Below are 21,499 nucleotides of genomic sequence, written 5' to 3'. Positions count from 1 at the left end.
CATTCCCTACACATCCCTGATCCCGCCCCGCTCCCTACCCGGATCCATCCTGCCCCCACCACCCCAGAGCTCGGTGCCAGCCCAGACCCGATCCTGCCCATCCCATTCCCGTCCAACTCCCTTTCCCATCCCACTCCTCGCCCCATTCCCATTCCCACCCCGCTCCCCCCAGCGTCGTGCCGAGCCTTGCCCAGCCGTGCCGTGCGGTGCCGGTCGGTGCCGCGCTGGCGTCCCGGAGCCGCTGACTCACGGCCCCGGTGGTTCCGCGGGCAGGGCCGGGGGGAGGCCGAGGCACCCCACCCAGCCCAGCCCCGTGCTTCGGCCGTGGTGCCCGCCCTGCTGCTCGCCCTGCTGCCTGCCTCGATGCCCACCCCAGTGCCTGTCTGTTGCCCATCCCAGTAGCCATTCCAGCACCCATCCCAATGGCCACTCCTGTGCCCATCCCGGTGCCCGCCCCCGTGCCCGCAGTTGGCACTGGCCTCTCGAACTCTGCCCGCAGCAGCTTCTCCCGCTCCAGCACGGCCACGTGCAGCTGCCCCCATTCCTTCTCCACGTCCAGCGGGTGGTACCCGGGGGGCACCTTCAGCTGCCCCGACTGCACCGCACCCTGTGACCCCCAAACATCACAACTTGCAGCTGGTACCCCCAGAGCCCCACACACCCTTGGCACCCCCAGATCCTCTTAGCCCCATGCGACCCCCAGAACCCTGGTACCCCCAGTTCCGCCCCCCGCCCCCCCCACCCCCCGAGCCCTCCAGGATCTCCCAGCACACTGGGACCCACAGGGGACTCTCAGTCCCTTGAGACCCCCAAACTCCTTCCCCCCCCCCCCCCCCCGAATCCCCAGTTCCCTCCCAGCACCCCAAGATCCTGGACCTCGAGGACTCCCCATAGCCCTGGGACCCCCAGGACACCCCCAGCACCGTGGGACGCTCAGGACCTCTCAGTGCCCCAAGAACCCCAGCACCCCTGGGTCCCCCAAACCCCTTGGGACCTTCCATTCCACCCAGCACCCCAGGACCCCTGGGATCCCCAGGACCTCCCAGTGCCACAGGACCCCCAGTTTCCCCCCAGCACCCCAAGACCCCAGACCCATGGGATCTCCCAGAGCCCTGGGACCCCCAGTTCACTGCCGTGCCCGCGCACCTCCAGGCTCTGGAAGATGGCCTTGGCACGGTTCTTGTCGGCCTCCTTGGCAGGCAGCTCCGTCTCCTTGAACTTCAGGAACTGGCGCCAGAGGATCTGCCGGAGGGGGGTTGCAGCTGAGGGGGCAGCGGGACCCCCAGTGCCAGGCCCCCCCGGCTCTGGCGGCGCCCCCCATCCCCCCCGGGTTCGGTGCGTGCGAAGCGGGCAGGAAGGAAGGGGCCGGGTGGGAGCTGGCAGCTGGTGTTTGCCAGCGTGAGTCACGCCGGGGCTGGAAGGGCTGAGTCAGAGGGGCCCCCCCGCCCCCGACACGCAGCTCCGCCACGGCACTGCCACAGCACGCAGCCCCTCGACTCCCACAGCGCCCCACGGACAGGCTGGATGGATCCACCTGGCACCGGGATGGACCTGGCACCGAGATGAGCGGTGCCAGGGCTGCAGTTGGAGCTCCCAGCTCCCAGCGCGGCGAGGTGGCACCGCAGCTGGAGCCCTGCCAGCCCGGGGTTGCCCGCGCCGCAAGGACTCGCCGCGGCGTGAGCCCAGCCCACACTTCGGCCGGCACCCAACTGGGCCCCGGCCAAGCCCCTTCCCGGGCAGCGGCACCTTTCATGGGGTGCCAAGGCGCGGCGGCACCACGGCCTCACCTCCACCTCCTCGTAGCTGGCAGGGAAGCGACGCTCCTCGAACTGCACCGTGTGCTGGCGCTGCCACCGCAGCAGCGCCGTCACCACCTCGTAGTACTCCTGCCAGCGCAGCTGCAGCTCCTGTGGGCAGTGGGCACGCGTGGGTACCTGCCTTGCCACCCCCGGCCTGATCCCCTGGGTCTGGCACCGCCAGACCAGGGCCCCCAGCTTAGCACCCTCAGCTCCTGCCACTGTAGCTTCTGTGGGCACGAATGGAAACCCCAGCCTGGCACGCATGGAAACCCCAGCCTGACACCCCCTGCCTGGCACCCCCAACTCCTGCCACTGTAGCTTCTGTGGGCACGAATGGAAACCCCAGCCTGGCACGCACGGAAACCCCAGCCTGGCACCCCAGCCTGGCACCCCCAGCTCCTGCCACTGCAGCTCCTGCAGGCATGCACAGAAACCCCAGCCTGGCACCCCCAGCTCCTGCCACTGTAGCTCCTGCGGGCATGCACAGAAACCCCAGCCTGGCATCCCCAGCCTGGCACCCCCAACTCCTGCCACTGCAGCTCCTGTGGGCATGCACAGAAACCCCAGCCTGGCACCCCCAGCCTGGCACCCCCAACGCCTGCCACTGCAGCTCCTGCGGGCATGCACAGAAACCCCAGCCTGGCACCCCCAACTCCTGCCACTGCAGCTCCTGTGGGCATGCACAGAAACCCCAGCCTGGCACCCCCAGCTCCTGCCACTGCAGCTCCTGTGGGCATGCACAGAAACCCCAGCCTGGCACCCCCAGCTCCTGCCACTGCAGCTCCTGCGGGCATGCACAGAAACCCCAGCCTGGCACCCCCAGCTCCTGCAACCACAGCTGCAGCTCCTGTGGGCAGTGAGGATATGCGGGGCTAACTGCCAAGGCAGGGGACATGTGGCACCCCCAGCCTGGCATCCTGGCACGACTCACGTTGGCCTTGACGCCATCCTGCACCTCGGGCACACGTGGCATGGCATCATAGAGCGAGGAGACGTAGGTGATGATCGACTTCTCGTCCGGCTGTGGCACGTCCACATCTACCAGGGGAGCGGGAGGGAGTGAGGGTTGGAGGGGGGGGTCTGTGGGCGACCCCCAGAGCCTGGCAGCAGGCTGGCAGTGGGCTGGCAGTGCAGGTACCTTCGGGGTCCAGCAGGCGGGTGACGCCCAGCTCGCGCTCGGCGATGGTGAAGGCCTGGTCCAGGTTCTCCAGGTTGCTTTGCCGGAAGACTCGGTTCATGTCGATCAGCATCGGCCTGGCACGGAGGGGCACAGCTCAGGATGGGCACAAGGACCCCACTTGCAGAGGAAAGCCCCTGGGACCACCGGCACACCCTCTCGTCACTGCTGGTGACACCCACGCTGCTGCCGGGCACCCACACCCTGGGCACCACCAGCATCAGTGGCAACAGCAGCTGGCAAGATCCACGGGAGGCCAAGGACATCCCCACAGCCCCCAGCAGGGACCTCCCTATGGGGCAGGGACCCCTGGGGCTGCTGGCACCACCCACACTGCTACTGGGTACCAACACCCTGGGCACCAGTGGCACCAGCAGCTGGTGAGAGCCACCAGGAGCCCAGGACACCCCAACAGCCCCCAGCAGGGACCCCCCATGGGGCAGAGACCCCTGGGGCTGCTGGCATTACCCACACTACCGCTGGCCACCCACACCCTGGGCACCAGGTGCACCAGCAGCTGGTGAGAGGCACCAGGAGGCAGGGGGCCCCCAACAGCCCCCAGCAGGGAACTCCCAGTGCCCCCTAGCCCCAGCCCCGCAGGTGCCTACAGCACTGTGCCCGCTGTACCCACTTGTGGCGGTGGATGATGGCGTTGAAGAGGCGCCCGTCGCGCCAGCTGCTGCTGAAGTTGTCACACCTCAGGCCCTGGTAGTCCTCCACCATGCGCTGGGACCAGAGCAGCAGCTTCTCCTTGGCCGTCATGTCCTCCGACTGCCCGCTCACCTGGATGTCTGAGATCTGCCCGCGGTGCCCACCGTGCCAGTCAGTGACGGCCTCTGCTGCCCCGCCCCACTGCCACCCCCCCGCTGCTCTGACTGCCACCAGGGAGACCCCATGCTGGCAGAGCCCAGCTCCTTGGTATCACCAGCACCACCACCACATCTCCCCATGGCATGGCACTGGGTGCCCACCACCTTCCACCACAGCTGGTAGTGCCCCAGCCCCATTATCACCCCTTCCTGCTACAAACTGGCACCAGAGAGCTCCCCATGCTGGCAGATCCCCATGCTGGTATCACCAGCACTGCCACATCTCCCTGTGGCATGGCATAGGGTGCTCACCACCTTCCACTACAGCTGGTGATGCCCCAGCCTCACTACTGTCCCATATGGGCACCAAACTGGCACCAGGTAGCTTCCTAGCACTGCCTGCACCATTGGCAGTGTGGCATGGTATGTTTGCCACCGTCTCCACTGTAGCAAGTGATGTCCCAGCCCACGGGCACCAGGGAGCATCCCCAGGCACCCAGCACTACTGGCATCACCAGCACTGAAAATACCATGCCCCTGCCAGGCTGTGCCAGGGCAGGTGCCAATGCTGGTGCCAGGCTCACCTGGAAGTGGAGGATGATGGTCCAGATGAGCCCCAGCGTCAGCTTGGGGTTGCCATCGGCGATGTCATCGTTGCGGATGTTCACCAGCTTCACCTGCGGGCACAAGGTGCCAGTCGTGGGGGCCGCCAGGGGCACGGCCCGGCCCCAAGGGGTGCCCAGGAGCAGGCTAGCACCCCCTCACCCCCCTCACCTGCCGATGCTTCAGGTAGTTGAGGGCGATCTGGACGTTCTGCAGCTTGTGGAAGCGCATCCGGCCCTTCTCCCGGGGCTGCGGGCACACAGCGCGGTCAGTGGGCACCACCGGGCACCGCCGGACACAGCCACCGCAGCACCCACTGCAGCACCCACCACAGCCTTGGCAGCACACGGCACGGCCATGGAATCACCAGGAGTGGCCATGGCATCACCTGGCACAACCATGGCATTGCCCAGCACGGCCCCACCAAACCACCCACGTCAGGCACCAAAGCCACCCCCACGCCACCCCCACGCCGCACACGCCACTGCCCTATGCCCTTCACACTTTGTTCCTGTGCCAGGGCTGGGATGTGCCTGCCACTGCCACCACCATGCCACCTGCTGGGGCTAGTTGGGTTTGGCCACGCCATTGGCACAGCACCAGGGCCACCAAGGGAAGCCAAACGCTGCGGCACCATGAGCAAGAGGAGCTAGGGGCATTGGGCACCCCACAGAAGCAGGGGGGCAGTGCTGGCACCTGGGCCTGTGCCCCCTGCACGTGGGCATCGAGGCTTTGTCAAGCCAACGCTAGCTGAGTTTCCACCACACCCTGTCTGGGCACACACCAGGGCCTGACAGGAAGCTCCTGCCCGTCCCATGGGGCTGCAGGCAGGAAGCTGCCAGGCACAACAATGGTGCCCACAGACAGAGTTGGCACCAGATGCTGCACCAGTGCTTCCTGGCACCACAACAGTGCCAGACCCACGGCACAGGTACAACTGGTCCCATGGCACAGACACAGTCAGCCCCATGGCATGAGCACAACCAGCCCCATGGCACAGACACAGCCAGACCCAAGACATGGGCACAGCCCAGCCCTGCTCATGGCATCCTGGCTCTGCCCTTGCCAGCTCCTCATCCTGCCGGTGCCAATGTGGTGGGGCTGTGCCAGAGCTGGCATACAGCTCCCTGGCACATTCAGGAATCCCTACCACGCTGGGTGACCCCCAGCAGGACCCTCCCCAGACCACCCTACACATTCCATGGCAGCTCTGCCATGTGTTGGCTGTGCCACTGTCAGTTGCCAGGTTGACCAGGGATCCCAGAGTGCCCTCAGTGCCCCATGCCCAGCCTGTCCTCACCCTAGGGCAGGGCTGCACGGGGGTAACCAGTGGCTGCGTTGCCAACTCTTTCATCAGGTGCCCCAAGAAGCTGGGTGCCAAGTGGCAGCTCTTGCTACAGTACCAGGAGCCCTGCTCCAAGTCCCAGTCCCATGGCATCACTCCTGGCGATACCATGCTCCTATCTCAGTGCCAACCGCAAGGCCTGGCAGAGGCAACCCCCCCAACAAGCCCCACTGCCGCAGCACCCAGTGGTGCCACCACGTCCCCCTCTGGCACCGCATGCTCCGGTGCCTCTCCTGCCCAGCGGGCCGGGCTGGTGCAGCCACGGCAGTGCCAGGGCACCCCCGGGTCGGTGCGGCGGGAGCTGTGCCATGCAGAGTGCCAAGGGCAGAACCACTCACCAGGCGCAGGGTCCGGATCACGTCGCGCTCCCTCGGCTGCCCGGGCAGAGCGACAGAGAGGAAGAGGAGGCAGAGGCGAGGGGCACAGTCAGGGCACCGCCGGTGCCAGGCGCCCGCCAAGCAGAGAGAGACCCCAGAGCAAAGGGTTAGAGGCCGAGGTGGCACTAGGAAGATGCGGCATGGAGCGGGCACGGCAGCGTGGCACGGTGCCAGCAGCCGGCCAGGATGAAGCCAAGGTGAGGAGATGCCAAGCAGGAGAAGGGTGGGCGGTGCCAAGCGGCAGAAGGGAGGGCGATGGATGCGGGGGAAGCAGTTGGGGGCACGCGCGGCAGCGGCGATGGCATCGGGTGGCACCTACCAGGGTGTCCCCCGAGAGCACCTCCAGCAGCGAGATGAGGTTGTGCCCATCCCGCAGGTCCTCGTACAGGTCGTTGACATGGCGCTGTGCCTGTGGGCATAGAGATGGCATCACCGTGCACGCTCGAGCCTGCCACCCCCCTTCCCTGCCCCCCCTACCCACCAACATGGGCGTCGTGCCCCCTGCCCCATGCCCCGGCGCCCACACACAGCCCCAAGCACAGCCTAGTGCCACCAACACCCCATGTGTCCCACCCTGTGCCAGCACACACCAGCAGTGCCAGGCTGGGGCTGGCAATGCTCTGCCACATGCCAGGATCCAGCAGCCACACGTGTCAGACTCAGTGCCCACTATGCCAGCAGCCATGGGGGAGTAAGAGCTGGTGCCCACCATGTTGGCAGACACAGGGTGGACTTGGTACCCACCATGTCGGTACCATGTAGGGTCAGACAAGGTGCCCACCATGCTGAGGGTTGGACTCGGTGCCCACTATGCTGGTACCATGGAGGAGCAGACATGGTGCCCACCGTACCAGCAGCCATGGAGGGGTTCAGGCCTGGTGCCCACCTTGTCGGCAGACACAGGAATTGGACCTGGTGCCACCATGCTGGTACAATGGGGGTCAGACATGGTGCCCACCATGCCAGCAGCCGTGGTGAGGAAGAGGAAGGAGGAAGAGGAAGAAGGAAAAGGAAGGAGGAAGAAGGGCACAGACCTACCTCTGCTCGCCAGTGCTGCATGGGGAGAGGCAGAGAGAGAGTGGTTAGGAGAGAGGTGGTGGGCATGGCCTGGCACAGGCAGCAGGCACTGGCACCCACCTCAGGCACCGGCACTGCTGCCACAGTGGCACCACTGCTGTGAACTGGGACCTGGCGTGTGGGCACAGGCCGGGGCGTGGGGGCCAGGAGACGTCTCGGCGCGTGCCAGGTGCCAAGGCAGGGCCCTGGGGACAGGCACAGGCACGTTGGGGAGGTCCTGGCAGGGTTTGGCTGGGTGCGTGGCACAAGTGGCACCGGGACAGGAAGAGGAGGCACGGCTGGAGATGGGAGTGTGGGAGTGGGCCTCAGTGGGTACAGGTAGGGTGCTGGCACCACAAAGGACACCGCAGTGGTGCCAGGGTGGGGGGGTGGGCAGGGAGCTTGGCAGAGCAGCAAAAGACAGGAAAGGTCCCCAAAAGGTCCCCTGGTGCCTGAGGCCTTGGCAATGTCCCCTCCCAGAGCTGGCACTGCAGCTCCCGGCCTGGCGTGGAGCCTGGCACGGCCACGGCACAGCACAGCCCCCTGGCACAGGCAGGCACAGGAAGAAGAGAGGGGGCCCCTGGCACTACCCCAGACCCACAGTGGAACAGGGCAGAGATCCCCACACCAAGGCACCAACTGCAGCCCTGACACTGGGAGCGCTGGCAGGGGCAGCCGGTGCCGGCACCATGCCTGGGCCTCCGCTGCCCAGAGCCTGCAGTGCTCTGGCATGGCAGGGATGGAGCCGGGGGCACTCTGGCTCGGGGCACTGCCGCTGGCACAGGTGGCACAGGTGGCACAGGTGGCACAGGCCATACCTTGATGAGGTGCTTGTTGACCCATTTGGTGAAGGTTTTCTTCTGGACGCGGTCACGTTCGTCTGCAAGAGAGCAGAGGGCAGGGTGAGGGCTGGCACGGCACGGCACGGCACAGCTGGCAGACAACGCAGCCCCAAGCCATGAACCACCACGGGCAGCACCTGTGGTGACTCACGGTGGGCAGAAAGTGGCTAACAGGGACCAGCTGCTGCGTGCTCGCACCACAGCCCCGGCAGGGCTGGCACGGGTGCGGGCCGCTCAGCTCTGCCCACTGACACGCAGCAGGGAGCCCCAGGGGCAACCCAGGGATGCCCTGCGTGGGCTGTGGGTGGGACTGGGATTAGTTTGTACCAACGTGGCCCCAGGCACCACACCATGGTCCCCAGTGGGGTGTGGGTGGCACCAGGATGAGCCCGTGGGGCGTCTGCCCTGGCACAGCCTTAGCGCATCCACAGCACAGCCCTGGCACAGGCCTGGCACAGCCCCAGGAGGGCCGTGGGGCACAGTTGCTGCCCTGTGGGGTGAGGAGGTGCCTGGGGGCTGCCAGCCCCATCCTGCACCCACCCAGCTGAGGGTGTTTGGTGCAGGCTGGGCCCTGGGATCCCCCTGCAGGGTGCCCACGCTGCAGGCAGGGTGTGGGCAGGGTAGGGGCAGGGTGCCCTCCGGCAGGGTGTAGGGGATGTCCCCGCAGGGCTGTGACTCATGGGCACTCCCTGCCCGCTGCCCTCTCATCAGGGCACAAGGATGGGTGAGGCGCCAGCCCACCTTGTGCCCAGCACCCCCTACTCAGCATCCCCTGTGCCCACCCTGGTTCCCCCAGCCTGAGGCCAGGATGGCGTCTGCTGGATTCTGCCCAGCACCATAGCGGGTATGGTGGCACCAGGGGACACCCCTGGCAGACAGGGCGATGCCACCACCCCCTGCACACACTGCAGCACCCACACCCACCCCCCTGCCCGCTCTGGCCACGCCATAGCACCCACCCCCACCACCTGCCCACGCCACAGCAAGGCCGGGGTGGCACAAGCTGGGTCTTGCCCTGTCTGGAGCATGCTGGGATCTGCCCAGGCAGCAGCCAGCACCTGGCACCCAGCACGCAGCCGTCCCAGGGAAGCACACTGGCACCAGGGTACAGCAAGGCACACCAGCACACGCTGGGCACCCTGTGCCCATGGGTGGCAGAGTGGCAATGCCGGGGTGCGGCAGCAGCACAGGAGGAAGGAAATGTGGGGTGCAGGGGTAGCGGTGCCACACCCTGGCAGCACCCACAGAGGCCTTAGCACGCCAGGGAGCTCCAGCTGGCGATGCCCACCCTGTGGCACCTGAGCAGCAGTGCCAAGGCCGAACTGGGGCTGAGCCATGACCACGGGCAGGGTGTGGCAGGAAGGGCTGGCACCGCCGGCAGCAGGGCTGGGGGCAACGGGGCTGGGGACAGCGGCTGTGCCCGGCGCTGGCACCACTGCAGGCACTGCTGGGGGCACCACTGTGGGCACTGGGACCCCCAGCCCCACTGGACAGCCACAGGGGGTCTGGCCACGATCAGCAGCTCCTGCCCCACAGCTGCCCCACGGCCTGCCTGGGGGCACTGCCCAAAGACAGAGTTCTGCCCTATGGCCTGACCCATAGCTGCCCCCCCTGCCTGCCCAGGGGCACCGCCCAAACATGGTGGTCTGCCCCATAGCCTGCCCATTGTCTGCCCCACGTCCTACCCCACGGCTGTCCTCCAGCCTGCCCCCCGCTGCCCCATAACCTGCCTGGGGACACCGCTCAAACACGGGGTCTGCCCCACAGCCTGCTCCACAGCCCATTCCCGGGACACCGCCCAAAGATGGACCCCACATCCCTCTGCCCCACATGTCCCGCCCCACACCTTCCTGCTCCACACCTTCTGCCCCACATCTCTTGCCCCACACCTCCTGCCCCTCATTTCCCTGCTCCCCTCTCTTTCTCCCCCTACCCCCCCCCCCCCCCCCGGCCCCCCGCCGCTACCTTTCCTGCCCTCCGATGCCCGCAGCACTGCCAGGTACAGGTTGTCCTCCGAGCCGGTCCTCTGCCCCATAGCGGTTCCCTGCCCCACAGCTGACCCCTGCCCCACGGCCGGTGCCTCCCGGGGGTCGTGCAGCCGAGGCCGGGACATGCTGACGGCGGCTGAGACCCGACGTAACTCGGTTCGCCTCTGGCCCCCACCCCAGGGAGGGGCCGGGGACCCCTCCCCCCCGCGCCCCATAGATCCCGCCCCACAAGAAACCCGCGGCCGCGCTTAACTCCTTCCGCTCCGGGAGCTGCCGCCGTGCGTGGGACTGGGACCCGCCCGGGGGACTTCCCTCACGGTGCAGCCCTGGGAGTTGGGGAAACTCCCGGACCCACAATTCGGGGCTGTGGGACCCCACAAGTCTGCATCTCGGGGGGCTCACTCAGGACCCCCAGCCCCGTGTCCGGAGCTGCAGGACCCCCGGACCCACACCCCAAGGACTCAGAACTCCCCAAGACTTCGAGCCCGGTGGGGCTCAGGAACCCCAGCCCTGATACCTGGGGGGAACCCAGGACTTCCCCCAGCCCCACAACTAGGAGATGCAGAACCTCCGGACCCACATCTTGGGGCTCAGGACGCCCAGGTCGCACCTCCCAGGACTCCCAAATTCACAGACCCGGGGCACTTGGTACCCCCAAGTTCACACGCTCAGGAACCCCCAGCCCCCAGTCAGCGTCCAGAGCCCCCCGAGCTTCTGCTGGGAACCCCAGGAGACCCCAGGTTTGAGGCTCAGGACCCCCCAAATCTGCAAGTCCAGGGTCCTTGGGAGCCCCAGACCCTCACCCCAGAGCTGCCAGGCCCTGGTGCCCAAACACCAAGGTCTCTCACCCCAGTTCTGCCAGCCTGGGAGGCTCAGGACCCCAAAGTTCACACGTCCCACTCCCCAGGCTCCGAGACCCAGAGCCCATCCCGGGGGACCCGAGACCCACAGACCCCACAGGCAGGGAGGTTCCCGTCCCCACGCCCACGCGGCTCAGGCACCGTGCCAGACCCAGGGCACTGTGCCAGGCTTCTCCGCCCCAGCGGCGCTGCCGGGGACACATTCCGGGCGCTCCAGTGACACCAGCTCAGCCCAGCGCCCCCAGCTCAGCCCAGCGCCCCCACGACTCACTCCAGCTCCCCAAGCGAGCACCCACAGCCCGGGCACGGCTGAGCCCCCCACCCCTGTGCCTCGGGGTGTCACGGGGACCTCGGGGTGGCGCAGGATGTCAGGAGGAATCAATCCCCCTCCCTGGGGACGTGTCATGCAGCCATCGAGTGGCACGGAGACCATGGGATGGTACTGGGACCTCAGGCTGGCACAGGGACTTTGGGGTAGCACGGGGACCTCAAGGTGGCACAAAGACCCTGTAGCAGCAGCAGCACCCGTGTCACCCACCACCGGGGTGCCAGCAGCCAAGGAATGTGCATCCGCAGGCACTGCCAGTCTGGCTCAGCCCAGCCCAACGCCCACTTCCTGCCAACACCATCACCATGCCAACGCCAGCAGGCACAGCCCGACCCTTGCATGGAGTCCAAAGGCACACGGGGATGGCACCATCCTGCCATGACTCACACCATGCCCTGCATGAGAGTGGTGCCACAGGGTGCACCTACCAGCACCCACCTCCCTCTGCGGGCCAGGAGGGGTCCCGCAGCTCGGATGGGCCTGGCAGTGCCCACAGAGCCGGCTTGGTGCCTACTGGGGACAAGCCAGGGCAGCCACTGTGGAATGCAGGCGGCACCCGGCAGCACCAGGCTCCACATTTTCCGCCCGGAGCACATCTGGCACCGACACATCTGGCATGCGGAGCCCAGCAGAAGCCAGCACTCATCGAGGGGCAGGGACATTCCAGAGCCATCGCTCACGTGGGCACCGGGATGAGGGGAGACACAAAGCGGGGGCAATGGCACTGCCAGGGTGGCACTGAACCAAGCCAGTGCTGCCTCATGATGCTCCACTGGCACCTGGGCACTGCCACTGCATGGCCAGGGCTGGCACCATGCTCACAGGGGGTTGGGAGGGATCTGGACGGTACAGCAAAGAGCTGCACTGGTGAACCCCGAGTGCTACAACAGCCACTGGCACCAATGCCACCATGGCACTTCTGGCGCAACACTGGCAGCCCAAGCACCATGCCATGGCAGCACAGCAAGACCTGAGAGGCACAAGCTGCTGGTGCTGGCAACCCCTGGCACAGCAGCTGCTCCCCAAGGTAAGGCACTGGAATGAACACCCACCCCCCCGCCCCAACCCTGCTTGGTCACATAGCAGCTGCCAGCAAGCCCCTGACAGTGCCACCACCCTGGCATCACATCCCCAAGCCAGTGGTGGCTTCACAGCCTGGTTAGCAACCCCTGAGCTGAGGTGTCACAGGGGTGCCAGGCCCCAGCTGGTGCCGCCAGGGACAGTCACTAAGCCTAGCAGAAGGCCACGGGCTCCTCTCACCGACTGATGCTGCTGGCACAGGAACTGGTGCCCAGGGGCAGGGTGCGAGGGTGGGGTGGGTGCTTTGAAGAGCTGCTGAACAAAGGTGCTGGCGCAGCCCATGGCATAGCCCCTGGCAGGGGCAGGGCCCCAGCTCAGGCAGTTGCCAGCCCAGCTGGGCCGGACAGGCAGGAGCTGCTGCAGCCCCCAGCACCGGGCCCCGCAGGTGCCAGCACCCAGCTGGGCCAGCCCAGCACCCTCCCACGGCTCCTCGCCGCTGGCCAGGTGCTGGCACCCACCAGGGCTGTCTCAGCACAAAGTGTCCACTCCCGTGAGCACCCAGTGCCCACAGCTCCCTATCATCTGAGCACCCAGTGCCCTGGCACCCAGCACCCACTGGTGCAGGGGTGCTTGCCAGGTCCATGAGTGCCCCAGGGCCTTCCTTCTGCCCACCGCTGCAGGCAGCCCTGGCACAGCTCCTGCCGACGCGGCCCAACCGGGCCAACGAGGCCGCGGCACCCAGCGGCTGCTGCCTGCCAGAGGCACGGGATGGACCTGGCTGCACCCATGGGTGGGGGGGCACCCCAAGCCAGCCCGACCACAATGCTGCTGGCAGGGTGCCCATAGCCACAGGTGCCCAGCACTGGGGTCCCCCTGTGCATTGGCAGGATGGTGCTGGCAGCCCAGTTCAGCCCAGCTCAATCTGGCCCTGCTTAGCTTATCCCAGTTCAGCTCAAATTAGCCCAGCTCAGCTCAGAGCCCAGTTCAGCCTAGTTTAGCTCAGCTCAGTTTAGCCTAGTTCAGCTCAGCCCAGCTCAGCTCAGCCTGGCCCAACTTAGTTTAGCCCAGCTCAATTCAGCTTGACTCAGCCCAGCTCAACCCAGTTCATCCCAGTCCAGTTTAGTCCATTTCATTTAAGCTCAGCTAGGCCCACTTGAGCTTAGTCCAGTTCAGCTCAGTTTAACCCAGTTCAGCACAGTCCAGCCCAGCTCACTCCAGAGCCCAGTTTAGCTCAGTTTAGCAAGGTTTAATCCAGTTCAGCCCAGTTTAACCCAGCTCACCTTGGAGCCCAGTTCAGCCCATCCCAGCTCAGCCCAGTCCAGCTCAGCTTAATCCATTCCATTTCAGCCCAGCTAGGTCCACTTGAGCCTAATTCAGCTCAGCTCAGAGCCCAGTTCAGCTCAGTTTAACCCAGTTCAGCACAGTACGGCCCAGCTCACTTCAGAGCCCAGCTCAGCTCAGTTTAGCACAATATAACCCAGTTCAGACCAGTTAAACCCAGAGCACCTCTGCTAAATTCAGAATCCAGCCCAGCTCAGCTCAGCTTAGCCCAGTTAAGCACAGTTCTGGCCGGTCCAGTCCAGTTCCGTTCAAAGCCCACTTCAGCCCCGCTCAGTTTAGCCCAGTTTAATGCAGTTTAGCACAGTCCATCCCAGCTCACTTCAAATCCCAGTTCAGCTCATCCCAGCTCTGTTTAACCCACTTGCACCCAGTTTAACCCTGCTGCGCCCAGTTTAATCCAGGGTCAGCCCAGTCCAGGACAGCTCACTTCAGAGTCCGGTTCAGCTCAACCCAGGGCCCAGCTTGGTCTAACCCAGTTTAACCCAGTCCAGCCCAGTCCAGCGCCCAGTTCAGCCCAGTCCAGCCTAGTCCAGCCCAGCTCAGCCCCACTCCCGGGGGCGGGGTTCCTCTGACAGCCCCACCCCCTCCGCCCCTCCCGCTCCCCCCCGCCCGTGCCGGGACTCCCGCCCCTGCCTGGGTGTCCCCCGACATGCAGCGGCCCTGAGAACCCCCGGGATGCCCCGGACCTCCCGTTCCCCCACGGTCCCGGTCTCCCCCAGTCCCGTCCCGGTGCCAGTCCCGGTGCCCGTCCCGGTGCCCGTCCCGGTGCTCGCCCTGCCGCCCCGCCCCGCCGCCCTCAGTCCCCACGCACCAGTGCAGCAGAGGCGGGCGCTGAGGAGCCGCCGCCGCTCGGGCTCGGAGCCGCCGCTCAACCAGAGCCCGGGACTGCGGGGCGACCGTGGGGGGCTGTCCGCCATGACCCCTCCGCACCCACGGCACCGGCACCGGGAACGGCAACGGCAACGGCACGGAACGGACCGGACCCGCCCCAACACAGCGCCCCGCCCCGGGCGGCACTGGGACCCGCCCGCACCCCAAAAACACCCAACCGGGGCTTCCGGCAGCACCCGAACTCCGGTGCCCACTTCATGGGGACCCCCGAAACCCTTTTCAGCGGGACACCGGGATCCGCCCAGCTCCGGGACCTGGCCGCACCCGGGAGCTGCGGGCACCCTAAAACCACCCAAACCGGACCCCGAACAGAGCGAGACGCCGAGCAGACCGGGACCCCCTTCACCGGGACCCCTCGGGAACGCCCCAGCACCCTGCACCACATATCCCGTACCTCCCGCCGCCTGCAGCCCCTCCAGCCCCCGCACCCCACATCTGGCACCTTCCAGCATCCCCCCGCCCTGCCCCGGTGCCCCCGGTGCCACCTGTTTCACAGCAACAGCAGCAGCAGCTGCAGCAGCGGCGGAGCCAGGCGGGCATCTTGTGCCCGGGTCTACGGGTCCTGCTCGGGGGCCGGGCCGGGGCCGGTGACTCAGAACCCGTGGCCGCCGCCAGCCCCGGGCGGAGCCGGGACCCCTCGGGACGGCCCCGGACACAGCGGAGTGGGAAGTGTGGAGCGAGCACGGGCACGGGCACGGGAACAAGCGTGGGCCACTGGGCACGGAGATGGGCATGGGCCATTAGGCATGGGCATAAGCACTGGCATGGGGACAGGCATAGGAACAAGCGTAGGCCACTGGCCATGGGCATGCACCACCGGGCACAGAAATGGGCATGGGCCAATATGGGGTCAGGCATGGGAACAAGCGTAGGCCACCAGACATGGGCACAAGCATGGGAATGTGCCTCTAGGAGTGCAACACTGGGCACGAGCATGGACACGGGCACAGGGACAGGCATCAGCCACCAGCATGGACACCAGGTGTGGGCATGGACCATGGAGCATGGGCATGGGCACAGGCACGTGCCTCTGAGCATGGGCACAGGTGTGGGCCACCAGGCATGGGCACAGACATGGAGAGAAACATGGGGTCTACCAGCATGGGCCCTACCAGCATGAGCCGTGGGCACTGCGTGGGATGCCAAAGCAGGACAATGCCCCGGTGCTTTGGGCTCTGCCACAGCACCCCTGAGTGGCAGGGGCGTACCGGAGCCTGGCACAGAGAGACAGTCTGGTGCCAAGCCCAGCTGTGGCATAACCACGGTGGGACACGGCAGGCCGGTTGTGGGGGCAGGGAATGGCAGGGTGCCATGCGTGCCGCTGCCCACGGCTGTGCCGCAGAGATAAGGGCTGGGGGGGGGACGGGGACACGGCGATTGGGGCCCGGCAGCAGCCAACGTCACCTGCGGCCAGCACACCGAGCACAGGGGCACCCAGGCACCGGGGCACCCAGGCACCGGGGCACCGTGCTGCACAGCAAGCTGCTGCCACCCTGCCGTGGCCCTGCCGTGCATATCACAACCCTGCCATGCTACTCGCAGCACATTCACTTTGCCACAGCCCTGCCACATTTGCCATGGCACTACCAAACTTACCACAGCCCTGCCATGCTTGCCATGGCTCCATCACACTTCCCATGTCCCTGCCACATTTGGCATGGTCCTGTCACACTTGCCATGGTGCTGCCATGCTAAGGCCCTGCCATGGTTGCCCAAACCCTGCCATGGTTGCCCAGAGCCCCTCACACACTATGGCACTGCCATGTTTGCCACAGCCCTGTCATGCTTGCCAAAACCCCACCACGTGTGCCAAAGCCCTGCCACACGTGCCATGCGTGGCTCCCAGCACCGGACAGTCCCCTAGCGAGGCCCCCAGGCCTGGCCTGGTGCGGTGGCCGCGGTTCGGTGTTTCCCGATGAGTCATGGCCTGGCAGCAGCCTCCACCCCACGGCCTCCGGTCTGGCACTGCCAGATGCTGGTGTGGTGGAAAAACTGAGTGGGGCTGGCGGGGGGGGGGGACATAGCCAGCGGGGTTCCTGAGGCTCTGGGGGCTTCCTCCTCCCGGCACTGCTGGCACCGTGCCGGCAGCCTTGGCAACAGGGCCAAACAGGCCCCAAACAGCGCTCGCCACATCCTGCTGTGGCAGCAGCAGCTGTGCCCCTGCGGCGTGTGGTGCCGCTATGCCCCAAAGCTCCTCAGAAGCCCCATGCCCACTGTTCCCAGTGCCAGCTGCATGCTGGTGCTAGCAGCTGTGGGAGGAGGATGAAAAATGGGACATGAGCCCCCCCAGTGCCCACCAAAACAAAACTGACACCAAGAGTGGCTGGGTGAGAGCAGAGCCTGGCATGGAGTTGGGCATGGAGCTGAGCACAGAGCTGGGCAGAGGTAGCTCCCCACCCCCAGACCAGGAAAGATGCTCACAATATCCACCCCCCACTTGGTCACTGCCCATCACATCACCATGGCATGGCACGTCATGGCACAGCATGGCAAAGGGCCCATGGACAGACATATCCTCTCCCCCCCCCAAGCCCAGGAGGGTTTGGGGAGTCCAGAAGTTGCCAGAGCCCTCTGAGCCCCCTTGACAGTGGATGAAGGTGATGGCCTGGCACAGCCTGGCATGGCACAGCTGGGATGATGGGTACTGTCAGGTGTGACCTTGGCAGTGCCCTTCAGCCAGTCCTGGGCAGATGCCAGGAACAGCAGGTCGCTCTCCAGCTCCCCCACTGTCAAGGTGCCCGGCCTGCATTATCTGCCTGCAGGCAGTGGGTATGGGCAGCAGCGGGCACAGGCAGTACCCAGTGTGGGCAGCAGTGGGCACAGGCAGCAGCCGGTGCCACACACCCAGCAAACTGCAGCCAACGCCCTGGAAAGTACCAGAAACTGCTGGCACCGTGGTCAGGGGGTGCCAGGCCCATGGCAAGAGAGGTGCCAGGCCAACGGTGGGGGGATGCTGCTGAGGACCCTCCACCCCCACAGCAGCAGTACCCAGAGGAGATTGCCAGGGCCCCCCACCCAAATAACACCCATTCTGGGGAGGGTGCTGCTGCAGCCCCCCACCCCCAATAGCATCGAAGCACGGAACAGCTTCTTCTGGACCCCCCCCACGCCTAAATGATATGGGGGGGAGAGAGGGAGGCTGTTGCATTAGCCTGGGTGGGAGGTCCCAAGACAGAGGTGTCTCAGGGTTGGGGGTCCCGGGGTGCAGGATCCCAAGGTGAGTGGCCTCTAAGAGAGGTCCCAAAGTAAGATGGTCCCCAGGTAAGGGGTTTCCAAATAGGGCGTCCCAGGCTAGGGAGCTCCCAAGAGGGGGGATCTCAGGGTGGGGAGGTCCCAGAGTGGGGGGGTCCCAAGTTGCAGGGGTCCCAAGTTGCAGGGGTCCCAAGTTGCAGGGGTCCCAAGTTGCAGGGGTCCCGGGGCGGGGGAGTGGTCTCATCCAGATGCTGAGTCACCGCTGGCTCCCATCACCCCATACCCGTAGCGTCACCACAGCCCCGTAGCCCCCCAAATGTCCCCCGTGGGGGCAGCAGCTTTAATCCGCCCCCCTCCCTTTCCCAGCGAGCGGGGAGGGGGCGGGGCGGAGGGGCGGGGCGGGGCGGAGGGGATCCGAACGGAGCCGAACGGAGCCGAACGGAGCCGAACTCACCTGTGCCCTCCTGCGGGTCCGCTCCCCGCCGCCTCAAGAACCAGACCAGGGCGAGGGACGCGGCGTGCCCCGCGGCCACCAGCGACGGGAATAGGGTCCCCGAGTCTTCCATGGCCCGGCTCGGCCAGGCTCAACTCGGCTTGGCCCGGCTGGGCTCAGGCCGGCTCGGCTCGGCTCGGCTCGGTCCGGCTCCGCCCCCCCCCGGCCCATCCCGCTCCGCCTTAACCCCTCCCGAGACAGACCCGGTAGGGCCCGGACCCTGCCACCCCCCCGCCGGTGTGTCCCAAACACCCCCCCTCCCTCACTGTCCCCCCCCCCGGTTCCCTCCCCCACCGAGGCTTTTTTTATCCGCGACAAGACGGCGCCAGCCCCCCCCACCCCCAAAAAAAACGTTTCCAACCACCCCCACCCCCCAAAAATCCACCCCAAATCACCGGTACCCCCCCGGGTGGGGGACACGTACCCGGTACGACCTTCATTGGGGGAGGGGGGGTCGCGGGAGGGTGCGGGCAGGGTGCGGGCAGCGGCTAGCTCGGTACCGGCAGCGGGGGGTGGGCAGCGGGGGGGTGGATATAAATAAGCGGCGCCGTCACCGGGCTGCGAACATGAGACAGGGGGGGGAGGCGGGGCAGCAGAGACCCTCTCCCGGGACCCCCCACGCCCCCCGGTGCTGGCCCTGGTGCTGGCCCTGGTGCTGGTGGGGGTCCCCAGTGACCACCCCGGGGAAGCGAATGGTACCGGCACTAACGGGCTAGTTACCTGGGGATGGGCTGCGGGGACCTGAGAGGGTTTGGGGAGGGGAGGATCGGCAGGACCCTCCCCACCCACTGAGACCACCCCCTCCGTCTCAGCACAAACCCCCCACCCTCTGCTGGGGGGTCGCCAGTGACCACCCAGGAGCGAGCGTGAATGGTACCAGCCCTAATGGGCCGGGTACGGGAGCGTGTTGGGGGTGCTGAGAGGGTCCGGAGGGTACCGACTCCCATCCCCCCAACTACCGGGACACCCCCCACTAGTCACAAGCACCCCACTTCGCGGCCGTCCCGGTCCTGGCTCCGGGCCGGGTTTTCCCACAGGAGCAGCGACGGGGTGGGGGGAGGACCGAAAACCCGGAGCGGAGCCATGGAGGGGGTGGGGGGCCTCGGGATGGGGGGGCGGCGATGTGGGACCCATGGGATCGGCCTCCTCCCCCCCCGCCCCCCCTCTGGTGAGTCACGGAGCTGGAAACTTGGAACGGGGCTGGCCGGGGGGGGGGGGGGGGGGGGGGCGGGACCGGGAGTGAGTCACAGCCCGGGGAGGGGGGGTGGGGAGAACACATGGGCTAGGGGGGGCCCCGGCGGGTCCAGCTGACGCGATCGGGTGTCGGGATCGGGTGTCGCGGGGAGCTCACACACACAGGGACACCCCCCCCCGCAGCCCCCTCCTCAATCACAGCTGCTGCTGTCGGTCCCTGCGGAGTCAGTGTTGCCCCCCATCCCCAGTGATAACAGCCCCAGAAAGACACAGCACACCCCCCCCCCCCCCCCGGTGCTAAACACCCCTCCCGGTACTGCACAGACCCCCCGGTACTCAACCCCACCAAAACAGCTCCCCCCAAACGCAAGCCCTGCCCATCATGGGCAGCGGGAGGGGGGTGTCCAGAGCAGTGAGACTCCCCCCGGCAGCACCCAAAGTCCTCAGCAGCCCTTGGGCATCGCAGGGACGCCCCCGCAGGACCCCACACACACACCGTGCCCACCCCCCAGACACTGGTAGCAGCGGAGCCCCCTCCCCCCACCCAGGGACGTCCTGAGCTGTGCCAGCACCCGGGGTTCCCATGGGTGTGGGATTGATGGAGAGGGCACAGGGGGCTGCAGGTACCCCCTGCTCCTGCCCACTGGTATGGTCTGGGGCTGACGGTGGCCACAGAGCATTGCACCAGGAGTTTATCCGGGTGGTGCCAGCCAAAGGACCCTTCTCCCACCCCTCACCCCCCATTTGTAGGTGCCAGTTGGTACCTGGAACTGGGGGAGCATCGGGAGGGGGCAGCTGGGACACTCCCCCCACGGCAGTGCCAGGGTCCACATGCCCCTCGGCCTCCTCCTTCCTGCGGTAGAGCCGCTCACCACGGCGTGCCCGGCTGGTGCCGGTATCAGTGTCGGTGCTGCTGCCGCTGGTGGCATTGGCAGACACTTTGGTGGACGCATTGGCGGAGACGTTGGCAGTGGGTTTGGCAGAGGTGTTGGCAGCGGCGCTGGCAGAGGCGTGGGGGAGGCGGCGGTGGGGCTGTGCCGGGTGCCGTACCCGCTGCATGGAGCGTGGCACAATGTCGGGGGGCAGGTGCAGGTACTGGCGCAGGTGGGCGATGCCAGCATCCGTCAGGTACCAGTAGAAGTGGCGCCAGGCGAAGGTCTCCCTCACCAGGCCACGGGAACGCAGCGAGCCCATGGCCCGCAGCACCTCCACGTTGGGCACCCCGGGCAGCTGCGGGTGGGTGCGGCGTGGGCGCGGGTCCTTCTCGGCCACCAGCACACCCTCACGGAACAGCAGTTCCAGGATGGCACGGAGCCGCTCCAGCGGCATCAGCATCCCCGCCACCATGGTGCACAGTGGGCACAGAGCGGGCACGGACTAGCACGGCTCACCGCGGCTCAGATCAGGTGCAGCCCAGTATGGCCCAGTACAGCTCACCACAGCCTGGTCTGGCACAGCTTGGCACAGCCCACTATGGCCCAACAGAGCTTACTGGTAGTTGGCACAGCTTGGTATGGACCAGCACAGCTCAGCACAGTTCAGTATAGCCCAGTATGGCCCACTATGGTTCAACACAGCTCACCAGTACTTGGCACGGCTTGGTACAGCCTGGCACAGCTTGGTATAGCCCAGTATAGCTTGGTACAGCTCAGTACGGCCCAGTATGGTCTGATACAGCTCACCACAGGTTGGTACAGCCCAGTATGGTCCAGCGCAGCCCAGTACAGTCTGGCACAGCTCACCACAGCCTGGCACAGCTCGGTACAGTTTGGCACGGCTCACCACAGGCTGGCGCAGCCCAGTACGGTCCAGCACGCCGCAGTATGGTCCAGTACAGCGCAGTATGGCCCAACACAGCCCGGTATGGTCCAGCAGCTCGGCACAGCTCGGGATGTTCTGGCACAGCTCAGCACGGCCCGGTATCACCCAGTACAGCCCAGTATGGTCCAGTCCAGCCCAATACGGCCCGGTATAGCCCACTGTGGTCCAGTCCAGCCCTGTACGTCCCAGTCCAGCCCAGCACAGACCGGCACGTCCCGGCACGGCTCGGCCCGACGCGGCTCCACCCCCGGCCGGGGCTCCCTGACTCAGCGGCCCCTCCCCAGCCCCGGGGGGGGCCCGGCCGAGCCCGTTTCACTCCCCCGGGACAGACCCGGGAGAGACCCAGACAAACCCCCCCAGACA

The 21,499-nt window shown here is 66.7% G+C and overlaps 1 protein-coding gene across 1 annotated transcript in view; it reads right to left on the bottom strand.

Moving 5' to 3' along the window:
• PLEC (plectin) overlaps window positions 1-20,684 on the bottom strand; it is a 75,736-nt gene extending 55,052 nt beyond the window's left edge. Inside the window, 11 exon segments of the mRNA XM_068161039.1 lie at window positions 480-607; window positions 1,147-1,242; window positions 1,788-1,907; window positions 2,731-2,837; window positions 2,938-3,053; window positions 3,608-3,774; window positions 4,370-4,462; window positions 4,560-4,637; window positions 6,430-6,519; window positions 7,985-8,046; window positions 20,080-20,684. Of these exon segments, the coding sequence (XP_068017140.1) occupies window positions 480-607; window positions 1,147-1,242; window positions 1,788-1,907; window positions 2,731-2,837; window positions 2,938-3,053; window positions 3,608-3,774; window positions 4,370-4,462; window positions 4,560-4,637; window positions 6,430-6,519; window positions 7,985-8,046; window positions 20,080-20,662 (1,640 nt within the window). The 5' untranslated portion in view covers window positions 20,663-20,684.
• Between the last annotated feature and the right edge of the window lie 815 nt (window positions 20,685-21,499).

This window comes from Melanerpes formicivorus, unplaced genomic scaffold, assembly GCF_026170545.1.
Source record: "Melanerpes formicivorus ecotype bairdi unplaced genomic scaffold, bMelFor1.0.p_v2 SCAF_56, whole genome shotgun sequence".
NCBI lineage: Eukaryota > Metazoa > Chordata > Aves > Piciformes > Picidae > Melanerpes > Melanerpes formicivorus.
Note: the sequence above shows the minus strand (reverse complement) of the source record. Positions and strands in the feature narration are given on the sequence as shown.